Source organism: Thamnophis sirtalis, unplaced genomic scaffold (assembly GCF_051295495.1).
Source record: "Thamnophis sirtalis isolate CommonGarterSnake01/CBP01778 unplaced genomic scaffold, rThaSir2_p1.2 scaffold_5, whole genome shotgun sequence".
NCBI lineage: Eukaryota > Metazoa > Chordata > Lepidosauria > Squamata > Natricidae > Thamnophis > Thamnophis sirtalis.
Genome location: NW_028261385.1, coordinates 74,964,803 through 74,988,941, shown reverse-complemented (window position 1 = coordinate 74,988,941; position 24,139 = coordinate 74,964,803). Strand labels below are relative to the sequence as shown.

Genomic DNA, 24,139 nt, shown 5'->3' with positions numbered 1-24,139 from the left:
TACTCTTCATTTGGTCAGTGATAACACAAAATAAACTGGAAGACAAATAGAAAGTACCATGCTACAACAATGGTCCAAAAATGTCCTCGCGAAAAGTGTATCTCTAAGATCAGAGTAGTTTGTATACTATTAACACTGAACATATTTTAGTCTTAATATGTAAAACCAACCATAATTAAATTAAAACAATTACCGAATCTAAAAATCAAAAACATAGTATTTTAACTATAATAATAGTCTATAAAACTGTATCTTGAGAAAATTAGGAAAAAAGTCAGTATAATTTTTCTTGTACCTAATTTTTATTGTGGCACCACAAAACCCAGCACTGAAAAGAGTTGGATGGGTTCAAGTTTTCTAAAATAAGTTTCAAAGATACTAGTCTGATCTTCCTATTTGTTTGCCTAACAGGGATAAAATAAAATTGTCCTGAATGGCCCTGCAAAAATTACAATGTAGTAATACATGGGTTTTTATTTCATTGACACCATATGATCGCATACACTTAATTAAATTTAGTATGTCTATAAACACCACATCTGTTCATTATCAGGATTAAAAGGGCTATGGGTACATTCCATAATTCTATCCAGTTATCACATCTAGTTATTCATAGAACCACAAGTTGTATCCACAGGTGTTAAATCTGCACTAAATATATTTTTAAAGGCATGACTGTGATTGAATGGAAGGCACTCCTGAAACAGAAATCTGCAGAGCTTCAATGCACTTTTTAAAAGAAATGTGTGGTGCAGTAAATAGTCCATTTAATTTCATAAAATTGTTTCTGAGAACAACTTTCGATGACAAATGCTACTTAAGAATTCCTATATTTAACAGCAAGGCATAAGTGAAGCATGCCATTTTTTATGAAGTGTATGGTTTTGGTTTTTGTCTGATAGGAGGCTAAGTGCAGGTATTTTAAAGAGAGACATCCATTTAGTAAGCCTACCATTTTCATGCCAACTGTTTGACTGACTGATTTGCCAGCCAAACCATTCATTAGACTTCCTAGGGGGGAAAGGCAAATGTCCTTCTAAACATTCTTTATGATAATAGCCGGCAGGCTTAATGAAACCTAGTTGCGGTATATATATACTTGGTGTCTTAAATACTTTGGTGGGGAAGAAAAGAAATGCTATCAGGTTACATCTATTCAATCAATTTAGGCCACCAAGGATAATTTTCCAGACTGTTGCATGACATATTATCCATGCAACTTTTGATATTGTTGGTACCTATACAAGTAATCCCTGATTGTTGTATTGTATATGTTCTTCTGAAAGAATAAAATCACAATAACAATACATAAAAATAAAATCTAAAAATAAATGGTCAAGTTTTCAGTGGCAGCAAATTGTTTTTGTTTGTTGGCATCTATGAATCTGAAGCAGTTTGTGTTAGATGAGAAACCATCTCAAAGCAGTAGAAATTAATGGAACTGATTTTGAGATGAATTAAAGGGATCATCAAAAATATACTTTTTGCTAGTTGGATTGGGGCAATGTTTACTGAAAGTATTTATTTCCTTATTAATTACATTAAGAAATCTAGACACCAGCAACTTACAAATGCCTAAAATTGCCTATATTCTGTGGTGGTTTTTTTTTAAGTTTAATAAAAATATATTTTTGAGTGAACAGTGTGGTATATGCAGTGAGCCATGTGCAGATCTCTACATTTGGGAAACAAAACAATCACTTCATAAATGCATGGTGCAACATAGGAGAACAAACCCATCAGGACTAGACTCGGCAGTCCATCTGCATTTAAAAGACACAGGCCACTATTTTGAAGACTATTTTGGACATAGAGGACTGCTGGTTTGAAAGAGGGGTCAAAGAGGCCATCTGCCATATTTTTTGAACTATAACATGCACTGGAATATAAGACGCACCAAGATTTTGAAGAGGTAAATTAAAAAAAAAAAATCCCTCCCCACCCCCCGGAGCACTCTGCAGGCCTCCCAAGCCCTCTGCATGCCCCATTTTTTTGTGAAAACCGGGGCATGCAGAAAGTTTGGCAGGCCTGCAAAGTGCTCCTGGGAGGTGGGGAGGAAAAAAAGTGATGTGTGGGGGTTTGGGAGGTGAAAAACAGACCCGTCCTGAACTAGAGAACTGCCACCTGTCACATGCCAAATGTCCTTGGCTACTTGGACCCAGAAGGCTCAGCCTCAAGAAAAGGCAGGTTGTTGATGCAGGATGATTTCCACTCGCAGAGGGGGGGGGGGAAGTGCTGTGTTTGCAAAGCCTGTGGGGAAGGCAGATGGCATGAAGGGGGCTGCTACACTGTGCTGTGGGCTTTCTGAAACTCCAGATGGGTTCAATCTTCTAAAGGGTGAGGCTTTTCTTTTCTTTTCTTTTTTGCATTTTTATTTTTAATAAAGGCTTCCACCGTCAAAACCTTTTTCTCACCATTCCAGTTTTGATATCCTGAGTCAAGCGCCAAATAAACAAATAAGCCATGCCAAATCTTGAAACTTTTTCGCTTATGCGCAAGTTATGGGGTGAGGGGGGAAGAGAGAATTATTATTATTATTTTTTTGTCAAAAAGAGAGGAGAAAAAAAATGCTATTTGTGGTAACTGAGTCCTGCTTTTAGAAGCATTTGCGGTGGACAATGGATGGTCCAGATTCATCGTATTCCTGCTTGCTGATCCACATTTGCTGGAAGGTAGACAAAGAAGCCAGAATGGATCCTCCGATCCAGACGGAATATTTACGTTCAGGTGGGGCAATGATCTTGATTTTCATTGTGCTGAAAATCAGCGCGGTGATTTCCTTCTGCATCCAGTCGGCGATGCCAGGGTACATGGTGGTGCCACCAGAGAGGACGGTGTTGGCATACAAATCCTTATGGATATCAACGTCACACTTCATGATGGAGTTGAAGGTGGTTTCATGGATGCCGCAGGATTCCATGCCCAAGAAAGATGGCTGGAAGAGAGCTTCTGGGCACCTGAACCGCTCGTTGCCGATGGTGATGACCTGTCCATCGGGCAGCTCGTAGCTCTTTTCCAGGGAGGAGCTGGACGCGGCGGTGGCCATCTCCTGCTCAAAGTCCAGGGCAACGTAGCACAGCTTCTCCTTGATGTCACGCACAATTTCTCGCTCAGCCGTGGTGGTGAAGCTGTAGCCTCTCTCGGTCAAGATCTTCATGAGGTAGTCGGTCATGTCACGGCCAGCCAGGTCCAGATGGAGGATGGCGTGGGGCAAGGCGTAACCTTCGTAGATGGGCACAGTGTGGGTGACACCATCCCCAGAGTCCATCACAATGCCAGTGGTACGACCAGAGGCGTACAGGGAGAGCACAGCCTGGATGGCAACGTACATGGCTGGGGTGTTGAAGGTCTCAAACATGATCTGGGTCATCTTCTCTCTGTTGGCCTTGGGGTTCAGGGGGGCTTCCGTCAACAGCACAGGATGTTCTTCCGGGGTGACTCAGAGCTCATTGTAGAAAGTGTGATGCCAAATCTTCTCCATGTCATCCCAGTTGGTGACAACGCCATGCTCAATGGGGTACTTGAGAGTCAGGATGCCCCTCTTGCTCTGCGCCTCGTCTCCAACATAGCTGTCTTTCTGGCCTATCCCGACCATCACACCCTGATGTCTGGGGCGACCCACGATGGAGGGGAAGACGGCTCGGGGCGCGTCGTCTCCCGCAAAGCCGGCTTTGCACATGCCGGAGCCATTGTCGACCACGAGCGCTGCAATATCATCATCCATGGCAGATCTGTGTTGGGTGGAGGCTGCTTCGAAAGGCTCGGTGGTGGCTTATCGGAGACCCTTCGGGCTGGAGGCGGTTGTGGGGGGGAAGGGCGCAAGCGAGGCAGCTGAGCGATCCACCGGCTGGACGGGGGGGAATAAAAAGAGGACCACGGGGCGCCTTGACGACTCGAGGCTTTTCTTGATCTCAAATCTGCTTTTCTCTACCCCTCCTATGGCAGGGCAGGACTAAACATCTCTCTCTGCATTTTATTTTTTTCCCTGTGACCGGCGGTGAGAGAGCCATTTCTCCCAAGGAGCAGCAGTCAGCTTGTTTCTTCTCTTCAGCAAGGAGGGAAAGACAGGTGTGGGCTGCAGCAAAGAGATATGGTAGCTGGGTACATTAGCAGCAATAACAATAAGCACTGCATGACATATGCGAGCAGATTGGGGGGTTGGAGGAAGGGAAGAGGACTGATCTTTTCTCTACAAAGGCTTTTCTCGGGAGCCGACTGCCCTCTGCTTGGGTCATCTGGAGAAGGGCTAGGAAGAGCTGCTGGCCACCTTGCCTTACACCTCCTGTGCAACACCCGCTTCACCAATTGAGTCCTGACCTCCATGCTTTCCTGGGCCTCTTGCGCGTGTGGGCCAGTGGGTGAGCGAGGTGGCGCAGTGGTTAAATGCAGCACTGCAGGCTACTGCTAGATCAGCAATTCAGTGGTTCAAATCTCACCAGCTCAGGGTTGACTCAGCCTTCCATCCTTCCGAGGTGGGTAAAATGAGGACCCAGATTGTTGGGGGCAATATGCTGACTCTCTGTAAACCGCTTAGAGAGGGCTGAAAGCCCTATGAAGCGGTATATAAGTCTACTGCTATTGCTATTGCTACCTTTGGAGTATAAGATGCACCCAGATTTTCATCCTCATTTGGGGGGAAGGTGTGTCTTCTTCTCTGAAAAATATGGTATGTCAATATTGAACAGCCCTCTCTCAACAGAGGTGGAAGAATACCATACCATCTATTTCCAGTGTATTGTACAGCACAGTCCTTCCAACAGTTCCAAGGGGACTCCATACCCATTTGCATTACTCAGGTGACTTTGAGGACACAGATAATCCTCCAGGTTTCATTAATGAGTGCTAAAAGAATGCAAATGACTAGCTCTCTGCAAGAAGTATAAATCCTTCCATTCCCAACCATCCAGTCACAGCTGAAGAAGCTTCTTGGATAAGAAGGGAAACTTCTTCAAAGAAAAACCAGAAAGCCCAGTTGTCTCTTGAAAAAGCACCTTTTGGAGAACCATGACTTGGATGATTAAGAATCTCCAATAGCTATTGTGCAATTATTGATTCAACCCACTCATGCTATTGCTTTGATAAGATTCTATACGAATACATCTCCATATCCTATGAGTGCCCTGGGGTTATGGTATACTTTATATGTAAAATTTTTGCATCAATTTTCAAATGGGATTCTTATGGGCAGTTCAATCAATACCATCTCTACTTACAATCCATGTCTAAGTCCAGTGAAGTTTGCTTTCTAATAGGTGTTTTTAAATTTTCACCCCAATGCATGTTTTTTTTATCATGATAATATGAGGATTCCCACTAGTAAAGAAAGGCAATGTCAGAGACTGCTCCAACTATCACACAATTGCATTTTTCATGCAAGCAAGATTCTGAAAAGGTCATTAAACAGAGGGCACAGAATGTCATCGATCAAGAGTTATCTGATGTACAAGTTGGTTTTATAAAGGGGCGTGTTATTCGAGATCGTATTGCCAATATTAGATCGATTATGGAAAAGGCATGAGAATATCAAAAAGGGACTATATATGTGTTTTATTGATTACAGAAAAGCTTTTGACTGTGTAGAACACAATAAGCCATGGGCAGTTCTGCTTGATCTTGGTGTCCCCACCTTATCAGACTTTTCAGATCAGTATATACTGATCAGAAAGCAAAAGCGAGAGCACTTTATGGCGACACAGATTAGTTCAGAATCAATAAGGGATGTAATTTATTACCATTTTAATCACTATTTTTGTTCAATCTGCATGCTGAATTGATCATTAGAAAATTAGATCTGAACTGATCTGATGCTGGAATGAAAATTGGGGAAAGAACCATAAATAATTTGCGGTACACGGATGATACAACACTATTAACTGAAAATAAGGAAGAATAATCTGGAAAATCAAGGATGAAAATGAAAAAGTAGGATTGAGTCTTAACATCAGAAAAACAAAGATAATAACAACAGCTATAGATGGACACATGATGTTTAAAATCTATAAGGAGGAAATAGAATTAGTTACAAAATTTACTTTTCTTGGATGAAAAATTGTTCAGGATTCTACTCCTGAAATCAAACACAGGATAACCTTAGACTGCACTGCAGTGGTTAACATAAATAAGATCTGGAAGATAGAGATATTGATATAAATACCAAAAGACTTGTTAGGGAACTCTATAATGATGAATGGGTGTGAGAAATCCATTCCAAGTCTCTAAGAATGGCTGATAAACGAAGAATTGACATCTTTGAACTGTAATGCTGGCATAAATTATTGCGTATACCATGGATAGCTAGAGCAACAAAGATAGAGGTGCTGAATCATATAAAACCAAACATATCATTAAATCACAAGATTATGTCTGATTTACTTTGGCCATGTTCTGCATACAATTTCATCAGAAAAGTCAATGATACTAAGAATGGTTAGTTGAACAAGAAGAAAGGGCAAGCAAAGAACATGCTGCTTTGAAAACTCAAATCTGATAGAAAGATTAACATCAAACAATTGAAAAAAGCTGTGCTGACAGGGTAGCATGGAGAGCACTTACCTAAAAAGTCCCCACAAGTTGGACAAGACTGGTGGTTAAAGCAAACAAAAAATATGAGGTTTCTAACTAGTGGTGAAATTCATTTTTTTTACTACCAGTTCTGTGGGTGTGGCATGGTGGGCATCGCCAGGAAAGGATCTTGCAAAATCTCGATTCCCTCCCCACTCCTGGGAAAAGGATATTGCAAAATCTCCATTCCCACTCACTCTTGGGCCAGCTAGAACTGGTATTTTCCAGTTCTCCGAACTACTCAAAATTTCTGCTACCAGTTGTCCAGAACCTGTCAGAACCTGCTGAATTTCACCCCTGCCTCTAGCCTTATTTAGGAAATACATTTGCATATTGGTCTCAACATAAATTACAGGTAAGCAGCCTCTTCCTCTATAAACCAATGAAGAACCAGTATACACTCAAATGTTTCTATGTCAACTATTGTACTGACAATGGGGGATTCTAATTTACATTTATTTATTTACGTAGAGGCTGACAAATGTGTTAAAAAATAAAACCATAAGTAATAATAAAACCATAAAATAGTAAGAAACAAACCCTATGAGGTTGAAAAAAATAATTCCTCAAGCAAATAAATTTGTACAGAAGCTTGGTTTTCACCTTGGAGTGAAAGCCAGGTTTTCAAAAACTTCCTGAACATCATCAGGGTAGGAGCCATGTGAAGCTTGGTGGGGCGAGGGGAGATGTTCTAGGTAACAAGTGCTACATTGTAAAAATACTATGAATGGCTTAGGTAGCAAGAAGCACCTTGAATTGTACCTAAAACTGAATGGTGAGCAATGTAGCTCTCTGAGTAGTATTGTCACAAGAGCATACCAACATTCACCAGTTGTTACCTTCATTTTAGACCACAGGTAGACTTTGAGTGGTCTCAAAGTGCAACTATGTAGCCTACATTGCAATAATCCTGTCATGAGATGACTAAAGCATGAGTGACTACCTGGCCCATCTCCTGATTCAATAACAGGTACAACTGATACACAAGATGAATCTTTGAAAGTGCCTTCTTTGTCCCAGTAGCTATTTTTTCTTCAAGTAGTTGTTTCATACTCAAGAAGCAAATCTAACTGTGCCCAGTCCTGAATTACTGTCCCATCTAGGACAGTTAAGAGGCCAAAATAGTCATAGCCTTCTGGAACTTCTACCTCAAACCCCTATCATACTTCAGTTCCTTTTTTCCTTCACGTCCTGTTTCTGGCTGCTTTAATTAAGAAGCATTTAAGATTACAGACTAGTTTGTACTATCAGTAGTTGATCTTCTAAGGTGTGATGGTGGTTGACTCAGCCTTCCATCCTTCCGAGGTGGGTAAAATGAGGACCCAGATTGTTGGGGGCAATATGCTGACTCTCTGTAAACCGCTTAGAGAGGCCTGAAAGGCCTATGAAGCGGTATATAAGTCTACTGCTATTGCTATTGCTATTGCTATTGCTATTGGTGGCTGCTCCATCATATTAAAAAAGCCTTGCCTGAGGGAAGCTTTAAAAAAAATAATTCAAGGAGAGGAGAGTTCCATTTTTAAAATAAGTTTCACGAGGAAAATGGATAAGTAAATTTATAAAGAAGGGTACCCTAATTTTGAAAGTATCTAATTTAGTAGAGAGTATGGGAAAATTAGTTGAAAAATTGGAATTCCTATTTTTAAATGCATCAATTGTTGGCTGTAACCACATTTAATCTCATAAAATACACCCTCTTATTTAAAGGCCAGAATAGGCTCATCATAGTGAATATCATGCATCTATATGCTGTTAATACTATTTATTTTTTCTATATCAGAAAAAGCAGATTTCCTATCTGCTGAAATGAATACATGAGTTGTTACTGTGTTCAGCTGCATTAGCTGGTTTTGTCACACAGTGCTATAATTAGTAACCAAGTAAGTGTTGATTACTTGAATTTATTTTTATAAGGTTTTTTTAAACTCAAACTTTTGTTCTTGTTGTTTAAAGATAAATGTAAAGATGAATGCTTCACAAATATTTAAAATAATTTAAACTTAACCCTGTACAATATTCCATTTTTTTTGTTCATATTAGAAGAAACAGTCTTCTGAAACAAGATGAATTTGTCTGGCATTTTAAGACTCTCTTATCTGACTTTACATGGTGAAAGGCAGCTTCAGATCTTAGTTACCAAATAATTCATGCATCGCTAGCAGACATTAAAATTTGAAAAAGGAACAGCAGCAAAAAAAATAAAAAAGAAGACCGAAAGCTTGAAGGAGAATTTTCTTTCAGTAAATTAGTGACTATGACAAGGTTATGTACCATTCCAGAGGGATGAAATGTCTAACCTTTTAGCTTCAAGAGGCTTTATGCTTTTCATTTTCTGCTGGATAAAAGCTTAATATGGATTAAAGGGCAGATTCTTTTTTTAAAAAATTCAGATAAAGCTATATCCAGATTTTATACTTCATTATTTATTATGTGCAATATAAAAATATACACCCTGCATGCATTAATATATAGGCTTTGTTGCATATATGGCATACTATATGATTTTAGATATAAACAGATCTAAACATAAGATTGTATGTTATTTTAAGGACATATATACGATTGTATGTCATTTTAAGGAACTAGCAAATCAAGAGCTAAACATTGTTTTAATACTTCATTAAGTTTCACAACTACTCTGAATGCAAACTCATTAATGTGCCTCTTAATTCTTAAGAACAGTTATTAGATATAAAAGTGGAGTTGATGTAGAGTAAAACTGCTAGTCTTTTTAATGCAGCATTTGAAACAATTTCATCTGTAACTTTTATCATATATAAATATGTTTTAGATGAAACATTTTAATACTTTATACTATTGTTAAGGGCATAAGAACAAACAAATCAGTTTCAATCCAGCAGGAAATCACACCATATGTTTCAGATAAAGATCTCTTCTGTCTCTTCCTTCTGAAATAATTTTTCCTGGAAACATGAAAAAATTAACATGACTTTGTATACTTGCTTAGATTGTTGCCATGATAGAGCTATACAGTTTTTGTGACAATTACCTTATTTTTTTCATTTAGAGGAACTTAAAAGTAAAGGTGAAACACTTAATAATACTCTGTTATTAATGCCTTCCTTCCTTCTTTCCTTTCCTCATAGCAGTCAGTTCAATGTTTGGTGGCTTGTATATGGTCATTGGATTCCTGTTAAGTATGAAATCTATCAATTATTTAAAAGGATTCAGTAAGTACTGAATCATATTTTTTTTAGAAGAGCTAAAAGCTTCCTGAGTTGAGCAGTTCTGACATCAGAGAACCTCTGCCCATTCTTGCATTCCACCATGGGGAGCACTACTTCTAAGGTGGCCCCAACCTATCAGGCAGTGGTAGAAGAGAAGCATGACTTAGTCAGGAGGGACAGGCTAGGAGTTTAGGAAAGAAGATGCAACCAAGACTGGTGATTGTGAGAGATGACTATCATGCCAGAAAGGTCTCTCTGGGCAAAGAATGTGAGAAGGAGGAAATAAGATCTCTGCTAGGTAAGAAAATAAGGAAACACAGAATATGAAAAAGACTTCATAAAAATATCACTTTGTTCAACAGGGAAAGAGAAGATATAGAAAACCAGTATTTGGGTTTCCTAGATTACATAGATATGTTCTGACAAAAATGGTTCCACCACAAAACCGCGGTAGACAAAAGTGCGGTCGACGAAAGCGCGTATGTGACGTCATCACAGCGCGACGAAAAAGATCAAAAAATGTAAAAATAAAGCGAAAACCTTACGTCGACCGCGCTTTTGTGGAACGCGGTTTTGACAGGTCACGGACAAAAATACTATGTGTCAACTAAGTAATAAAACTAAATATTAGTATACTCGATAAGATAAGGCTGACAGCTAAATGGTTAAAGTAAAATGGCATTTCTCATCTCTTTTTCAAAATAGCCATGCTTCATGATAATCTTCATTACAGTCTTTCTATTCTGGAACGTCTATTCACTGATAAAAAAATATTATTTATTTTCTAGTATGTTTCAGAGTGTCTCTAAAAAGACTCACAATTTTTGGAGAGAAAATCTTGACTAAGAAATAAATATTCTAAAACATTCACGTTCAAATTCTCTGTTATAACTTTGTGGTAATGGCATTGCAGTTGGGTTGTAATCTTTACACTTACATATAAGTGACAAATCATTTTATTAATCGCATCATGCCAAGAACAACTTTAGTATCATAAAAAATGGATACATTTTGAGAAAATCCTCAGCTACTTTTCCCTTCATCCTGAAAATATTGGTAAACATAATTAATTTAAAGCATTTCTACAGCTTTGAATATGTGTGAAAAAATATTTTGTTTGTATTCAGTTAAGCAATATAAACTGTAAATTAATATGTGGACAGTAAATACTGTTGTTTGACTTGGTTTGGAATTCTTGGTTTTCTTTGCCCTGAGGTCTTGGTAATATATTTCTAAAAGGGTATAATCATCATAAATAAAATATGCAGCCATGACAATTACAGAATCCCATATCCATAATATTGCTAGTTATTCAAATATAATTTGGGACCCTGAGAAATATAACACACTGTTCCTACATGTAATTCACTGCTTAACATCCTGTTTATCACTTAATCACATTTTCAATATACTGCATCATTATTATCCATGTAATCAGATACTTTTTGAAATATTAAACCAAAATGCATGTATTAATAAAATGTGTCTCACATAACTGAAACTGTAGGAAGAGACTAAATACATCAGGATGGGAACACTTGTGTAGCAATGTTTGGATTTGGACAAAAAAAGGTTAGACAGAATAGAACAGTGGCCAAACCAGAATGTGTGTGGCTGGTGTGCACAAGCCTCTTTTTGGGGGGCCATTTTTCAGGCCGTTTTCAGGTGATTTTTGGGCTGTTTTAGATCGGTTTTGGGGGGGGCATTTTCAGGCCATTTTTTACCTGAAAATGCCCCAAAATCAGAATGAAAACAGACCAAAAACCAGCATGTTTTTTGGTCCATTTTTAGGCCGTATTTCAGGCTGTTTTCAGGCTGTTTTTCAGTCCAAAAACAGCCCAAAAATGACACAGAAAATGGCCTGTTGGTTTCCAAACTTCTGGTAGGCCTGTTTTGGCCTGTTTGGTTTCCCAGTTTTCGCCATCCACAGGCTCTGGAGGCTTTCCTGAAGCCTGGGGAGGGGGAAAATGGCCTCTCTCCACCCTCTGGAAGGCCAAAAATCAGCTGGCCAGTGCACACATTCCCTCAGATATGGCTCCACGTGCCAGTTGTGGCACACATGCCATAGATTCACCATCATGGAACTAATGCCTGTGAGTGCAAATTTACATGTGAACTGATTAAAATAAATATCACAATTGTCGTTAATAAGATGAAGTAAAATATGTTAGTAATTTTGAGCATTCAAAAATGTATTTAAGAATATACTATAATTTTTCATAGGTAAACAAAATAATTCTGAGGTTGTGATTAGTAATTTTAAAAAGTCTTTAAAACTGTTGTTATTATGTCTGGTGAAAAGTTTTTCATTTATCCTAGATATTTATCTACTTGTATAGCAAACCTTAGGTTAAGGATGAAGGTTTGGCAATTTCTGAATGGGGTTATCCTTAATACATCATATGTGTATTATTATTCATAACAACATGTCAGGCTTGGTATTATATGATTGACAGTTTATATCGTCAGTAAAATTCTAGAGAAAGCTTTGTTTAGCAGTTAGAAAGATTTTATGAAATCATTCTCACTTGCTTGCCCTTTTAGAAATAAAAGCTAATTAACTTCTTGCACAAGCCAATTTGCAGGTACATTGTAAGCACAGGTTAGAATTAAGGAGCAGTAATTGCTTATAATGATGATCAGCATAACTGATGTGATAAATTATGATTAATGAGTAAATTAGCAGTGAATGCTATAAATGACTCTGCTATGAAAATTATTTTAAAAAGAAATGAAGGGCAACCAAACCTACTAAGTGTGCTAGATATGTTAGTAATATTAACTCTTAGATGAAATATTAAAACTTTGGCATAATTCCTAATACTTATCTGTTATTCTTATTGATTCATTTATGTACAAAGAACAGATTTGACAATCTGTAGCAGAAAGGGCTTAGAATCTACAAATAGATACAAATAGCAACATCGGAAGGATGGGAAATAGCAGTGATAAACCACTTAGCAGAATATTGTATTACTGCTCACTTTTAGCTCATAGCTGGGAATTGTAATTTAGAAACAAGGCAGGCTAAAAGTTCCAATGACTGTAATGTTGCATATTTCTGTATTGAATGTTCTGACAGTATGTATAGATGGATGGACATAATGAATACTATTTTTATATTCAAAAGAAAATGATTTAAGATAAAGAAAAGCAACAGTACATGGAACTCATCCCTTAATGTTTTTGGAGATTCTCAGTCATCTAAATATTTAAGATTGCTGCCTGTAAAAGAAGGCGGTTGAATTCACTGCCCACTGAGCTCCTCCCAAATAATTTCATAATGATTGGAAGCCCATCTGAATGGTTTCATGTCATGACTCAGGGGAAGAGCAGCTGATCCAATCAGTTGATGGATCAAGTTCCTCTCACAATAAGGCTTTTAATATATTTTAACTAATAGGAATTATGACGAAAAAAATCACAGAAATAAAACATGTTTACATACTTAAATTATAGTCTTAATAAAAATATAAACTCTAATAGGAATAGTTATTAGCATTAATCTTGATTTTCTTATCAGTTTTGAAAATAAAACACTCAAATGAAGTATAAATTCCACAGGAAAATTGAATGTATTTATAAAGGTAAAGGTCATTAATTGTTAATTAAGTAATTGCATTTGATTAAACCACTTTCCATCCCTTCTAGAATGGATTAAGTATGCAAGGTTTTAGACTGGCACTAAGTTTACAGTTAGCTTGTACTTGCTATATTTGTAGTTAATTTTCTGCTTAATTCTAGGTTGCTTCTGACCTATCTGGGCACTAGAAACACAATTTGCCTATACCTTCTCTAGCAGTTATCCATTCCTTCTTGTTAGATGCTAAGGATATATAGTGTTCAGAATCATTTTCAAGATATCTGGGCACTACAAACACAATTCACCTATACTTTTTCTAGCAGTTGTGTCTTTTCCCAGGAAAAGGCCTACTTACAGTATCATAAATATATAATTCATGTTATCTTGAGCTGTCATAATATGAAATATTGCAAGTTACAGTTTTATAATTGGTATGATTGGGTCAGGTATATGGAAATATATATTTTTCCCCTACAAGTGATGTTTTTATTTATGATTTTGCTTTCAGCTTTATTCCTCTCCCCTCCACCTAACGTTTAGATACAGCAGTTGAGGCACTAGGCAAAATCTTGAGGCAGGAATTTGGCAGTTCTGTCTCTAGACAGAACTCAGAATGGTTCAAGGACTCTCTGTTCCACAATGAATCATAAATGGGCCCTATTCTATTGATATGAACTGTAGGCTTCCCTTGATAAGCTAAACTATAAGTAGCTAAATTAGCATTAAGCATATACTGTAAAAAAAGAAAAGGTAAAGGATCACTGCGGATTTTACTCTGCTAGTCATTGCCAACTCTAGTTTTCAAACTGTTAGGTTGGCAGGAGCTAGGGCAAGGACAGCAGCTCACCCCATCGCATGGTACTCGGGTCTTGAACCTGGACTGCAGCTTTTCAGCCCACAAGCCCAGTTTCTTAACTATTGAACCACTACACCACCATATCCTATAAGCATATACTGTAAGAGCTTCTTAAATGTTTTATTATAGAAAAAATGATGAACCAATTACAAAATAATTCTTTTGATTCAGTGGTGGGTTTCAATTTATTTTACTACTGGTTTGCTCGTGCGCACACATATGCAGAAGCATCAGGGTGGGTTGGCGGAGCATCCCCCCCCACTGCCACTACTGGTTCGCCCAATCCAGGGTGAACCAGCAGAAACCCACCTCTGTTTTGACTTCAACGTAAGGGATTCAATTTCTGTTTATAGTAAAATTAAAATTCTTGTGTCTCTTTCTTCTGATTATGTACATACTATTATAGAACCATTCTCTTTTGGGTGGTAAGGTTGTTTTCCATCCCTCTTTTGTTTTGGTCATGGCCTGTTCCAATATCAGACTGTTTTCCTCATGACCATGTGAAAACTATTTCACACAATTGTGGTGGACCTTCTCTTCTGTCTTCAGTTGAGTAGAAAACATCCAGCAGTTCTGTTGCCACTGACTAGATCTTTGCCTAATACTAGATCAATCAATATAAGTTTTAATAACAACAATCACCACAAAAATGTTGTGAGGCTTGTATAGTTCTAACACAAAATCATTCATATGTATCGGTCTAGCTGATATATTACTTGATAATACATTGTTTTCTGAGGCTGAAGTTTATTGTTGGTCAACCATTCAATCATTTCCAACTCATGACCCAAGAACAGACACCAGGAGTGGGCTTTTTTTAGTAGTTGCTCTTTCAGTTATTATAAGCTCATAGTAGCATCTAGCTGTTTTGTCTTCTATTGACCTCTTTTGATTGCCTTTCATTTTTTCAAATGTCAAGTTTTTCACAAATAATCTTGCCTTTCCATTACATCTTCAAAATAGCTCTAGCTTCATTATTAGTGTTTTCAGTGAACAGTTTGATTTTAGTTCATCTAGTGTTGAATTATTTGTTCTCCTTGTAGTCCAACTTATTCTTAACAATCTTCTCTGACACTACATTTCAAAGACATCTGTTTTACTTTATTTGATGGTTCTCACCTTTGCTGTTACTGTGATACTTTTGCACATTAATATGTTATTTAGATTTGTCAACTTTTGTCCATAATCTCCTTATTTTTGGCTACAGTTACCATCTCTTTAAATTTTTGAGCCTAGTTAAAGTCTTAAGCAGAAACTATTAATTTCTTAATTGCAGTCTTTGCTACACGTGGTTTTTGTTTTTGATAGAAATGGTCCATGGAACAAGTCAAATATTTATGGAGAACAGTTTTCCAAGTTGGGTAATTACATCAGCACAGCTTTGCTACAAAATTTTAATTTAGATTTGTATGGTATTTTAAAATATAGCATATTGATTATGATGTTATAATTGAAGACTGTACAGCAAGCAGGGAACTGCAATTTTATTTTATTTTCTAGTTTATGCATTATATATTTGTATGTATAAGATTTCTGACAATATCAGCATGTATAATATGTTAAGTCCTGCCTGGAACTGGCATATTATAATGTAGCCAATTGTGTTGCAGGTAGTTCTTGACTTACGATCATAATGGAGCCTACCCCTTACAATTGCAAATTGTGAAGGTTGTAAAGCAGATCACTGACCTGATTTTGTAACTTTTAATGCAAATTTGGTCATGTGACTGTGAAGGAGTGACTATAAGAACTGTGGAAGTGGTTTGTCTGTAGCCCCAGGGAGGTCCATTGTAACTTTGAACCAGTGGTGAAATTCAATTTATTTTACTACTGGTTCTGTGGGTGTGGCAGGGGAAGGATACTGCAAAATCTCCATTCCCACCCCACCCCAGGGGAAGGTTACTGCAAAATCCCCATTTCCTCCTGATCAGCTGGGACTCTGGAGGCAATGAATAGATGGGGGACCGGCCAGTCAGAGGTGATATTTATTGGTTCTCCAAACTACTCAAAATTTTTGCTACCGGTTCTCCAGAACTGGTCAGAACCTGCTGAATTTCACAGCAGTTTGAACCAGTTTGAATGGTTCCTAAGTGACAAATCGTAACTCAAGGACTATCTGCATATCAGCTTGCCTTTTCTGTCAAAACTTTACTCTGAAAGTTAATATTATTTGTTTTGGTTTAATATTTCTGACATCCTGACACATTATTTTGGTGAGTTCTTGCTTAGATTTATTTTACTCTTTCCTTTTTTAGCACCACCAAAGTTTGCAAGAACACCTGTTGACCAGACAGGGGTCTCTGGAGGAGTTGCCTCATTCATCTGTCAAGCTACAGGAGACCCAAGGCCTAAAATTGTCTGGAACAAGAAGGGCAAAAAAGTCAGCAATCAGAGATTTGAGGTATTAGGTCCATTGTTCTGTTCCTCTGAAAACCATTACTTTAACATTCCTTGATTATTCCCTTTCTGTTTCTGAATAGTATACTTTTAAACAACAGCAGTGATTTTCTTTCAGAAAAAAAAGATTTGTTTCAGACTTTTCCTTAAAGAAGAATTTCATTTTTGTTTAGAAGGTTATAGCTCTTGATCAGTGGTGAAATTCATTTTTTTTACTACTGGTTCTGTGGGTGTTGCTTGGTAGGCATGGCAGAGGAAGGATACTGCAAAATCTCCATTCCCACCCCACTCCAGGGGAAGGATACTGCAAAATCTCCATTCCTACCACACTTCAGGGGAAGGATACTGCAAAATCCTCATTCCCTCCCCACTCCTGGGAGAAAAATACTGCAAAAACTTCATTCCCACCCCACTCTGGGGCCAGCCAGAAGTAGTATTTACCGGTTCTCTGAATTACTCAAAATTTCCCCTACTGGTTCTCCAGAACCTGTCAGAACTGCTGAATTTCACCCATGCTCTTGATCCTAGAAAGTTGTTCTGTGATTTTTTTTTATATTCCCTATTTATGTAGTAACTAGTTACTATTGACCTACCTGTGGATTAATGGCAGAAAAATATGTACATAGTTCCTAAGGTCACCATTAGGGGTACTATGTAGAAACCAGCCAAAGGGTTAGAATTATGATACTGGGCATAATAAGATTGGTTATTTTAACAAGTATTAAGAATCAATTTTATTCATACATTAAATGCTGTAGATGTTTTTGTTTTTAAAAAAAGCAAATGGTGATGTCAGGGTAAGGGAAATAAAACAGAAACATTAGAACAAAAATAATAACTGCCTCACTGTTTGTTTCTTGATGAGAAAACATGCATGTTGATAAATAAAATGAAAATATAGTATGAAAAAATAGTATACAATACATTTTGATAGCATATTTCCCCTTCAGAATGCTGTTAACCTTCTTTACTCTTTTGTCTTTAACATATAGATCCCCTTTTAAAAAATGTTGGGTAAAAACCCCTAATTTTTTTTAGTGAAATTTAAAATACATTGTATAAGCAATGAGACCGAAACCAAAACTCCACAATTTTTATGAGTCTTGTTCTTCTATGTAGCCATAGACTATTTACTCTGCATATCATTTGGCATATCTAAACTTTATGATATAATTGATAACATTTAAGAAATCTTTCAATCATTTTTTCTCTGAAACTGAAATATAGACATGTTTCAGTTTCAGAGAACCTGAAATAAGTCATGTTCCTCCCTGAGAGAACCAATATGAAACAACATTTTTCTTCCTCCATCCTTTTAGTTCCCCTTGATTTTCAGGTTGATTTATTTTTTAGATCTCTTCGCCTAAAATCTTCAACCAGACTACTTACAGAATCCTACTGGCATTTTATTACTTCTCCACCAGTGTAACTTTATGCTACGTTGACCACCAGTTTTAGCCTCAAGATCTTTTTTTTTCAGAGAGGTTCCCTCAAACTAAAAACAGAAAGTTCTCAACAGCTCCAAGCTCTGCTTTATTCAACCATACACCAACTCTCAGTTGTCTTTTCACAATAAACTTTAATTTCCATTGATTCTTTGCAATTTGAAAAGAATGTCCAAAAGCTCTGTTCAATCATCTTTCAGAAGATCCTATTGTCAATTCAAGTGTGTTGACTGCTAGTTATTTTTTGTCTGTTAAAGCTCTGTAATATCTACAAAGTAGCAGCCATAAATGTCCTGATTCTAAAACCAGGCATAGTAATTATATTTTAACCTCACTCAGAAGAATTATGAGAATGTGCAGTTCACAATATGTTATAATAAGAAAATTAACTAAACACCATGTTTTGTTGTATTTCATAATAAAATGGATGGAGAGCCACTAACACAGAGCCATAGTTAAATGCTGCATTTTCCTTTCTATTCTCTCCTTTTTTTTGACCAGGAAGAACACTGTTATGAATTCTCTTGATGAAAGTTTTCTTGAACGTCTTTGTTCCCATGGGTCTTTAATTACACTGTGAATCCTACATTTAAATCATGCTTCACTTGTTAAAAAGAATTTAATTAAAATATGCCTGAATAATTGTTTTTTACTGGGACTGCATTGCACTTTGGAGTCAAAGAGAAAATGTGTGCTTTGGAGCCCATGTAAGATTTTACATAGTACCTGTTGGCAACTGTTTATATTAATTAAACATTTTTACTTAAGTATTTCTTCCCACAATAAATCTGAACTGTCACAACTGCACATTAATGCCTGCCCTTTTTCAGCTCTAGATAATTTAATTTATGTTTATTGATATTTGTTAACTAATTGAACACACACACACACACACACACACACACACACACACACATATATATAATGATATTTGCGTGTTTTTAGAAGAAGCATGTGTTCCCCAGGCAAAACAAATGTGGTAGTCTAGACTTTCCATGTATATTCTCTTCTAAGATGCAATCAATATTTCATATTTTAACTGCAATTTGCACTACTTTAATTTATATACTCAGTATCAGCATCTGTGTTATGCTATCAGATTTTTTACAAAATAAACATTGTATCTTTCATCACTTGATAGCACATTGTTTGGCTTCATGAAATATGGAATGAAGAGTTTTTAAATCTACTATATCACTCAAAAGTTTTTAGCAGGCCTTTTTTATGTTACAATTATCTTCTTGTTGTTTTTATCCAAATAGAAAAATGCATGTGTCTTTTTGAATATAAAATCTACCAGTATACTTGACATAATAATTGTTTCATATGCACAGAAACACACACACATACATATTATATATACACATACATACATGCACACCATGGATTTTCCTCCCAACAATGTTAAAGTTACAATTGATATATTTGTATTTGCCAGACTAAAGAGTCAAGATATAAACTAGGTGAAATTAATTGCTATTTATGTATAACTGTGAGTAGGATATGATTGATCTTACTATCTACAAGGGAGAGATAGCCAATCTTGTAGTTACATAATGGAGAACTAAAATTGGATAAAATATGTAATAGAATCCATGTTAGTTGATACTCAATCTTTTTCTTTTCTTCATCTATCAGGAGCATGTCTCCTACAGGTAGGGAGATTAAAAACCGCAATGTCACAGATTCAATAATTCTGATGGTGTTTTTTCAAGAGGCAACCAAACCTTCTGGTTTTTTTCTTCAAAGATGTTTCGCTTCTCATCCAAGAAGTTTCTTCAGCTCTGAGCTGAAGAAGCTTCTTAGATGAGAAGCGAAACATCTTCGACAGAAAAACCAGAAAGTCCAGTTGCCTCTTAAAAGAGCACCTTTGGGACAACCATGACCTGATTGACCGAGAATCCCCATAGACATAGGTTCAATAGCTTCTGAATAAGTATGGGACCATTACATACATAATAACACAATCCTGAATAGAAACTTGTTCTGTTGGTTGTTAAGGTGAAGACTCGGATAAGATTCCCTGAAGGTTTTCATTTTGAATCAGGTTTGCCTTTGAACTATTCATTCCTGCTTCCATGCATAGTCAAACAAAGGTCAGCATGATAGAAATTTTCTGTTACCTATCTCTTTGTTGGATGTGGAAACATTATCCTCTATTGAATATATACTCAAAAGTGTGTATGAATAGTGCCTACCTGAAAGCAACTCAGTATAAATTGCATGTGCTTTTACACTCTATACTTCCTTAGGCTGTGACAGAGTAAATTTATAGTCTTCTGTGACAGAACAAATTTACAGTTTTCTATCCCACTGCAGATATCAAAAGTATGAGACAAAATTTATAAAGCAGTAATTGTACCAAGTTTATATAGAAGATAGATTAAGAATCTTGAATGCTCAAAGCTGGATATTCACTATTCTCCAGTTTTCAGTTGAAAGACGGAATGGGTGCTCTGTATAACTGAAGTACAAGTAATCATAGTTATGAGCACAATTGGGACCAAAATTTCTGTTCCTAAGCAAGGTTGTTGTTAAATGAGTTATGGCCAATTTTATGAATTTTTTTTGCCATAGTTGTTAAAACAAATCATTACAATTTGTTGTGAATCCCATGGTTGTTAAATGAATCAGGTTTTCCCCATTCACTTTGCTTATCAGAAGCCAATTGAGAAGGTTGCAAATGATAATTACATGACTCTGGGACACTGCAACTGTCATAAAAAATATTTGCCAGGTGCCAAGCACTCAGATTTTGATCTCTTAGTTGTGGGAATGCTGCAGTAGTTGTGAGGACTGGTTATAAGTAACTTTTTTCAGTGTTGTTGTAATTTCGAAAGATCAGTAAATGAATGATTGTAAATTGAAGACTACAAGTAGTCCTTGATGTACATCAATTCATTAAGTACAAAGTTACAACAGCACTGAAAAATGATTGTTGTGACCATGGGAAAAACTCACTTAACAATATCTCCCTTAGCAACCTAAACTTAGGGCTCAATTGTATGGTAAGTCGGGGACTATCTGTACCTTTATAGGCACAAAATAAAAATTATTCTCTAAATACTTAGGTAACCAAAACTTCTAGAATACCTAACATAGTAATCTCATTTTTCTCCAAAATGTCCTTATGATGAAGCAGTTTGATCTTTGTTGTTTATGTTTATATATATTTAAGGGTTTAATATTGTATTGCCATCTGGTGGGCATCCAATACATTTTTTTAGGATTCAGAGATAATAGGCTGAAAATAGAGTGAAAGGCTAAAAATAATGTGTTGAGAGTTATGGTATTACAAAGGAAGAGAGGTATATCATTACATATTTCTTCAGCTTTCCAGGAATGGTAGCAGCTGGAACAGACAATGCAAGATTTTGTATAGAACTTTGTGTCTACTCTGACACAAAGTACTATGTTTGGTTTTGCAGCTTTGCATACTTTTCTTGAAGAGCTGAAAGGATAAAGGACAAACAATAACAACTGGAACAACTTTGGTAGCATATTTCTTCAATGACCTGATCATAATTTTCAGACAGTACCCCCTCAGTCAGAGATATTTTAAATATGTCATTGTCTGTTGCAGACAAGATCAAGTGATGGTCTGATAACACACTTTGTAATTCAGACAGTTGACCTATTGCTAAGAATATTTTTATGGGAAACATTATTTTTAGTATGCAGGTTTTCCTCTTCTTCTCAAGTAAGTGGTACGTTAGGAAAATCAAGAAAGCTTCTTTATCTTAATTGATGCAAATGGGAATATAGATAAAGGTGAGAGTAATTTATGATACAGTGCTGCAATCTGCTAAGCTTGCTATATAACTTTTTCTAAGTCCTTGGGTGGAGAAATTTACAATATAAAGCTTATATTTTCTTATGTTAAATGCAAAAATGCATTAGCTAACTAAGTAATCCTTTCTACACAGCTGTATTTTATAAATGCAAAAGGGAAAAAATGCTCTATAAGTCACCAGTCTTCTGCCATGTTCTTATTTTGTTTGTATAAAACTTGCCAATCTCTGTCGGACCGCTGTCTATATTTTCAATGAAAATTAAATTTCATGGGAATCTTGCCAGAACATTTTTTCCCCAGATTTGGTACATGAAGCAGAGTATGTTTGGTAACAATAAAGCACAACAGTGAGAGATGTCTTCTAATTGTCTGGAAACAGACGTAGAAGGTTATTTTAGGAAACAGAAATCACATATAGTTGATTATTTTAATAGAAGGGCCATTTGATAATGTTGATTGGAAGAAAGAGCCATTAATATATTTAAATATTTATTATTTATTTATATAGCCATTCATCTTACTTCAAATTCTGGGTGGCTTCCAATCAGCCAGAGTCTAGAGCCATTGAAATTCTGAAATCAGGACCTGGGACTGAGCACCAGAAAACAGTATAACCCTTATCCCAAAGATGCTTTTTCAAGAGGCAACAGGACTTAAGCTTAAGAAGCTTCTTGGATAAGTAGTCTTCAAAGGGAAACTAGAAAATCAAGTTGCCTCTTGGAAAAGCACCTTTGGAACAACTATCACCTAGATGACTGAGAATCAAAAAAACCTGATTAGAGATGCTTCTGCGTAGCATTCAGTGCCCCAGCACAGTCACCTAACCAATCACCTTCCTTACTCACTTCTAGTAATAAATCAAGTTCTGCAGAGGTATTTAATACATTTTAGGAATCAATCTGGTGAACATTCATGAGTAAAGGTTTCTCAGTTTTGTTAACCAATAGTTATTTTAATGGAAATGCATTTCATTTGTTCTAATAGGCAAACTGAGGTACTAGGAAATTGAAAGGGTGTGTTCTCTATCCCAGTAGTTAAAGACTGAAATAATAATGATTGTTTTGATAATTGGATACCAGTTTCTTCAGGTTATAGTCTCTGTGTTATCAAATGATTTTATAATACTTTGAAGTATAGAGTTATCTGTAGAATTTCATTGCCTTCAGTCATTCATTAAATATTAAATAAAATTGTTATTATGACTACTATATTATCAGCTGCAAAAATCCATACAATCATTAGATGACAGCAATGTATTAAGAGTTTTCTCTATCTCTTTATTGTCATTTACTATTCATGTGAACTCTTGCCATTCAGCTATGGTAGTCCTAATATGTCCTCAGAGTTGATGCCTTGAGGAAAACTGAGATCCATTTATAGGTGTCACAATCTGATTACTGCCTGAAACTCGCTGAATATCATGGTCAGATTCACTTCATTTTAATTTGTTGCTGTCAGCTGATCAAAAGAATATAGTACATATTTTCAAGATTCAGGATATTGATGTAGTTTGAAAAGAACTGGTGCAGTAATTGTAGATATGTATCTACTATTTTTTTATGGCTCAAATCATCGTCCTATTGTATTCAGGTCAAAGATCAGCATAATGTCAACTAAGTTTCAGTAACACATTAATTTTTGCACTTAACTGTACTTAAAACATCACTTTTATGAATTGCAGACAGTTACCTAGGAGAAATTTAGAATAGTCCAGTTATTAATTTATACAGGATTAACCCAAGAGGTAGGCGTTTGTAACAACACCTGTGACAGCTGTTGTTTCCTTCAATAGGTAATAGAGTTTGATGATGGGTCTGGATCAGTCCTTAGAATACAACCACTGCGAACTCCACGAGATGAAGCTATTTATGAATGTGTTGCCTCCAACAGTGTTGGAGAAATAAGTGTGTCCACAAGACTTACTGTCTTGCGTGGTAAGTGTTTTTTTAAATAATATTTTTTTAAAAAAAGTTTATTATGGTATCAAGTTTATTAGAGCTATTATAGATTTATAATAGTAATACTTAAAAGTTTGTATATTAAAGGCTAGAAGGTTGGGCTTTGTTTTCATCTAGAAAGAAGTATCTGATTGCAATCAGTTTGCCCTAGTCCTATATCGGAAGAGCAGTTGAGATGTTTTCGTTTTTGTGTGCCAGGTTTCCCCAGTCATAAGTGCTGGATGAGATCTCACATTAAATGATTACTGTATTTTGTGTATACATTTTAGAGATGCCAAATAATATGCATACCATATATGTATGTATAGTACAGCTAATGATAACAGAACCATGGTCCATACCTTCAGTCAGCTGTTAA

General features: G+C 36.4%; 1 protein-coding gene and 1 pseudogene across 17 annotated transcripts in view; one reads left to right on the top strand and one right to left on the bottom strand.

Annotated features, from left to right (window-relative positions):
* PTPRD (protein tyrosine phosphatase receptor type D) overlaps positions 1–24,139 on the top strand; it is a 1,257,980-nt gene that overhangs the window by 1,023,729 nt on the left and 210,112 nt on the right. For all 17 annotated transcript variants that reach the window (XM_087716068.1, XM_087716065.1, XM_087716064.1 and 14 more), the window contains 2 exons: positions 16,444–16,589; positions 23,616–23,757. In XM_087716068.1, coding sequence (XP_087572194.1) covers positions 16,444–16,589; positions 23,616–23,757 — 288 coding nt within the window. The remainder of the gene's footprint in view (positions 1–16,443; positions 16,590–23,615; positions 23,758–24,139) is intronic.
* LOC148045431 (actin, cytoplasmic 2 pseudogene) lies at positions 2,369–3,882 on the bottom strand (annotated as a pseudogene).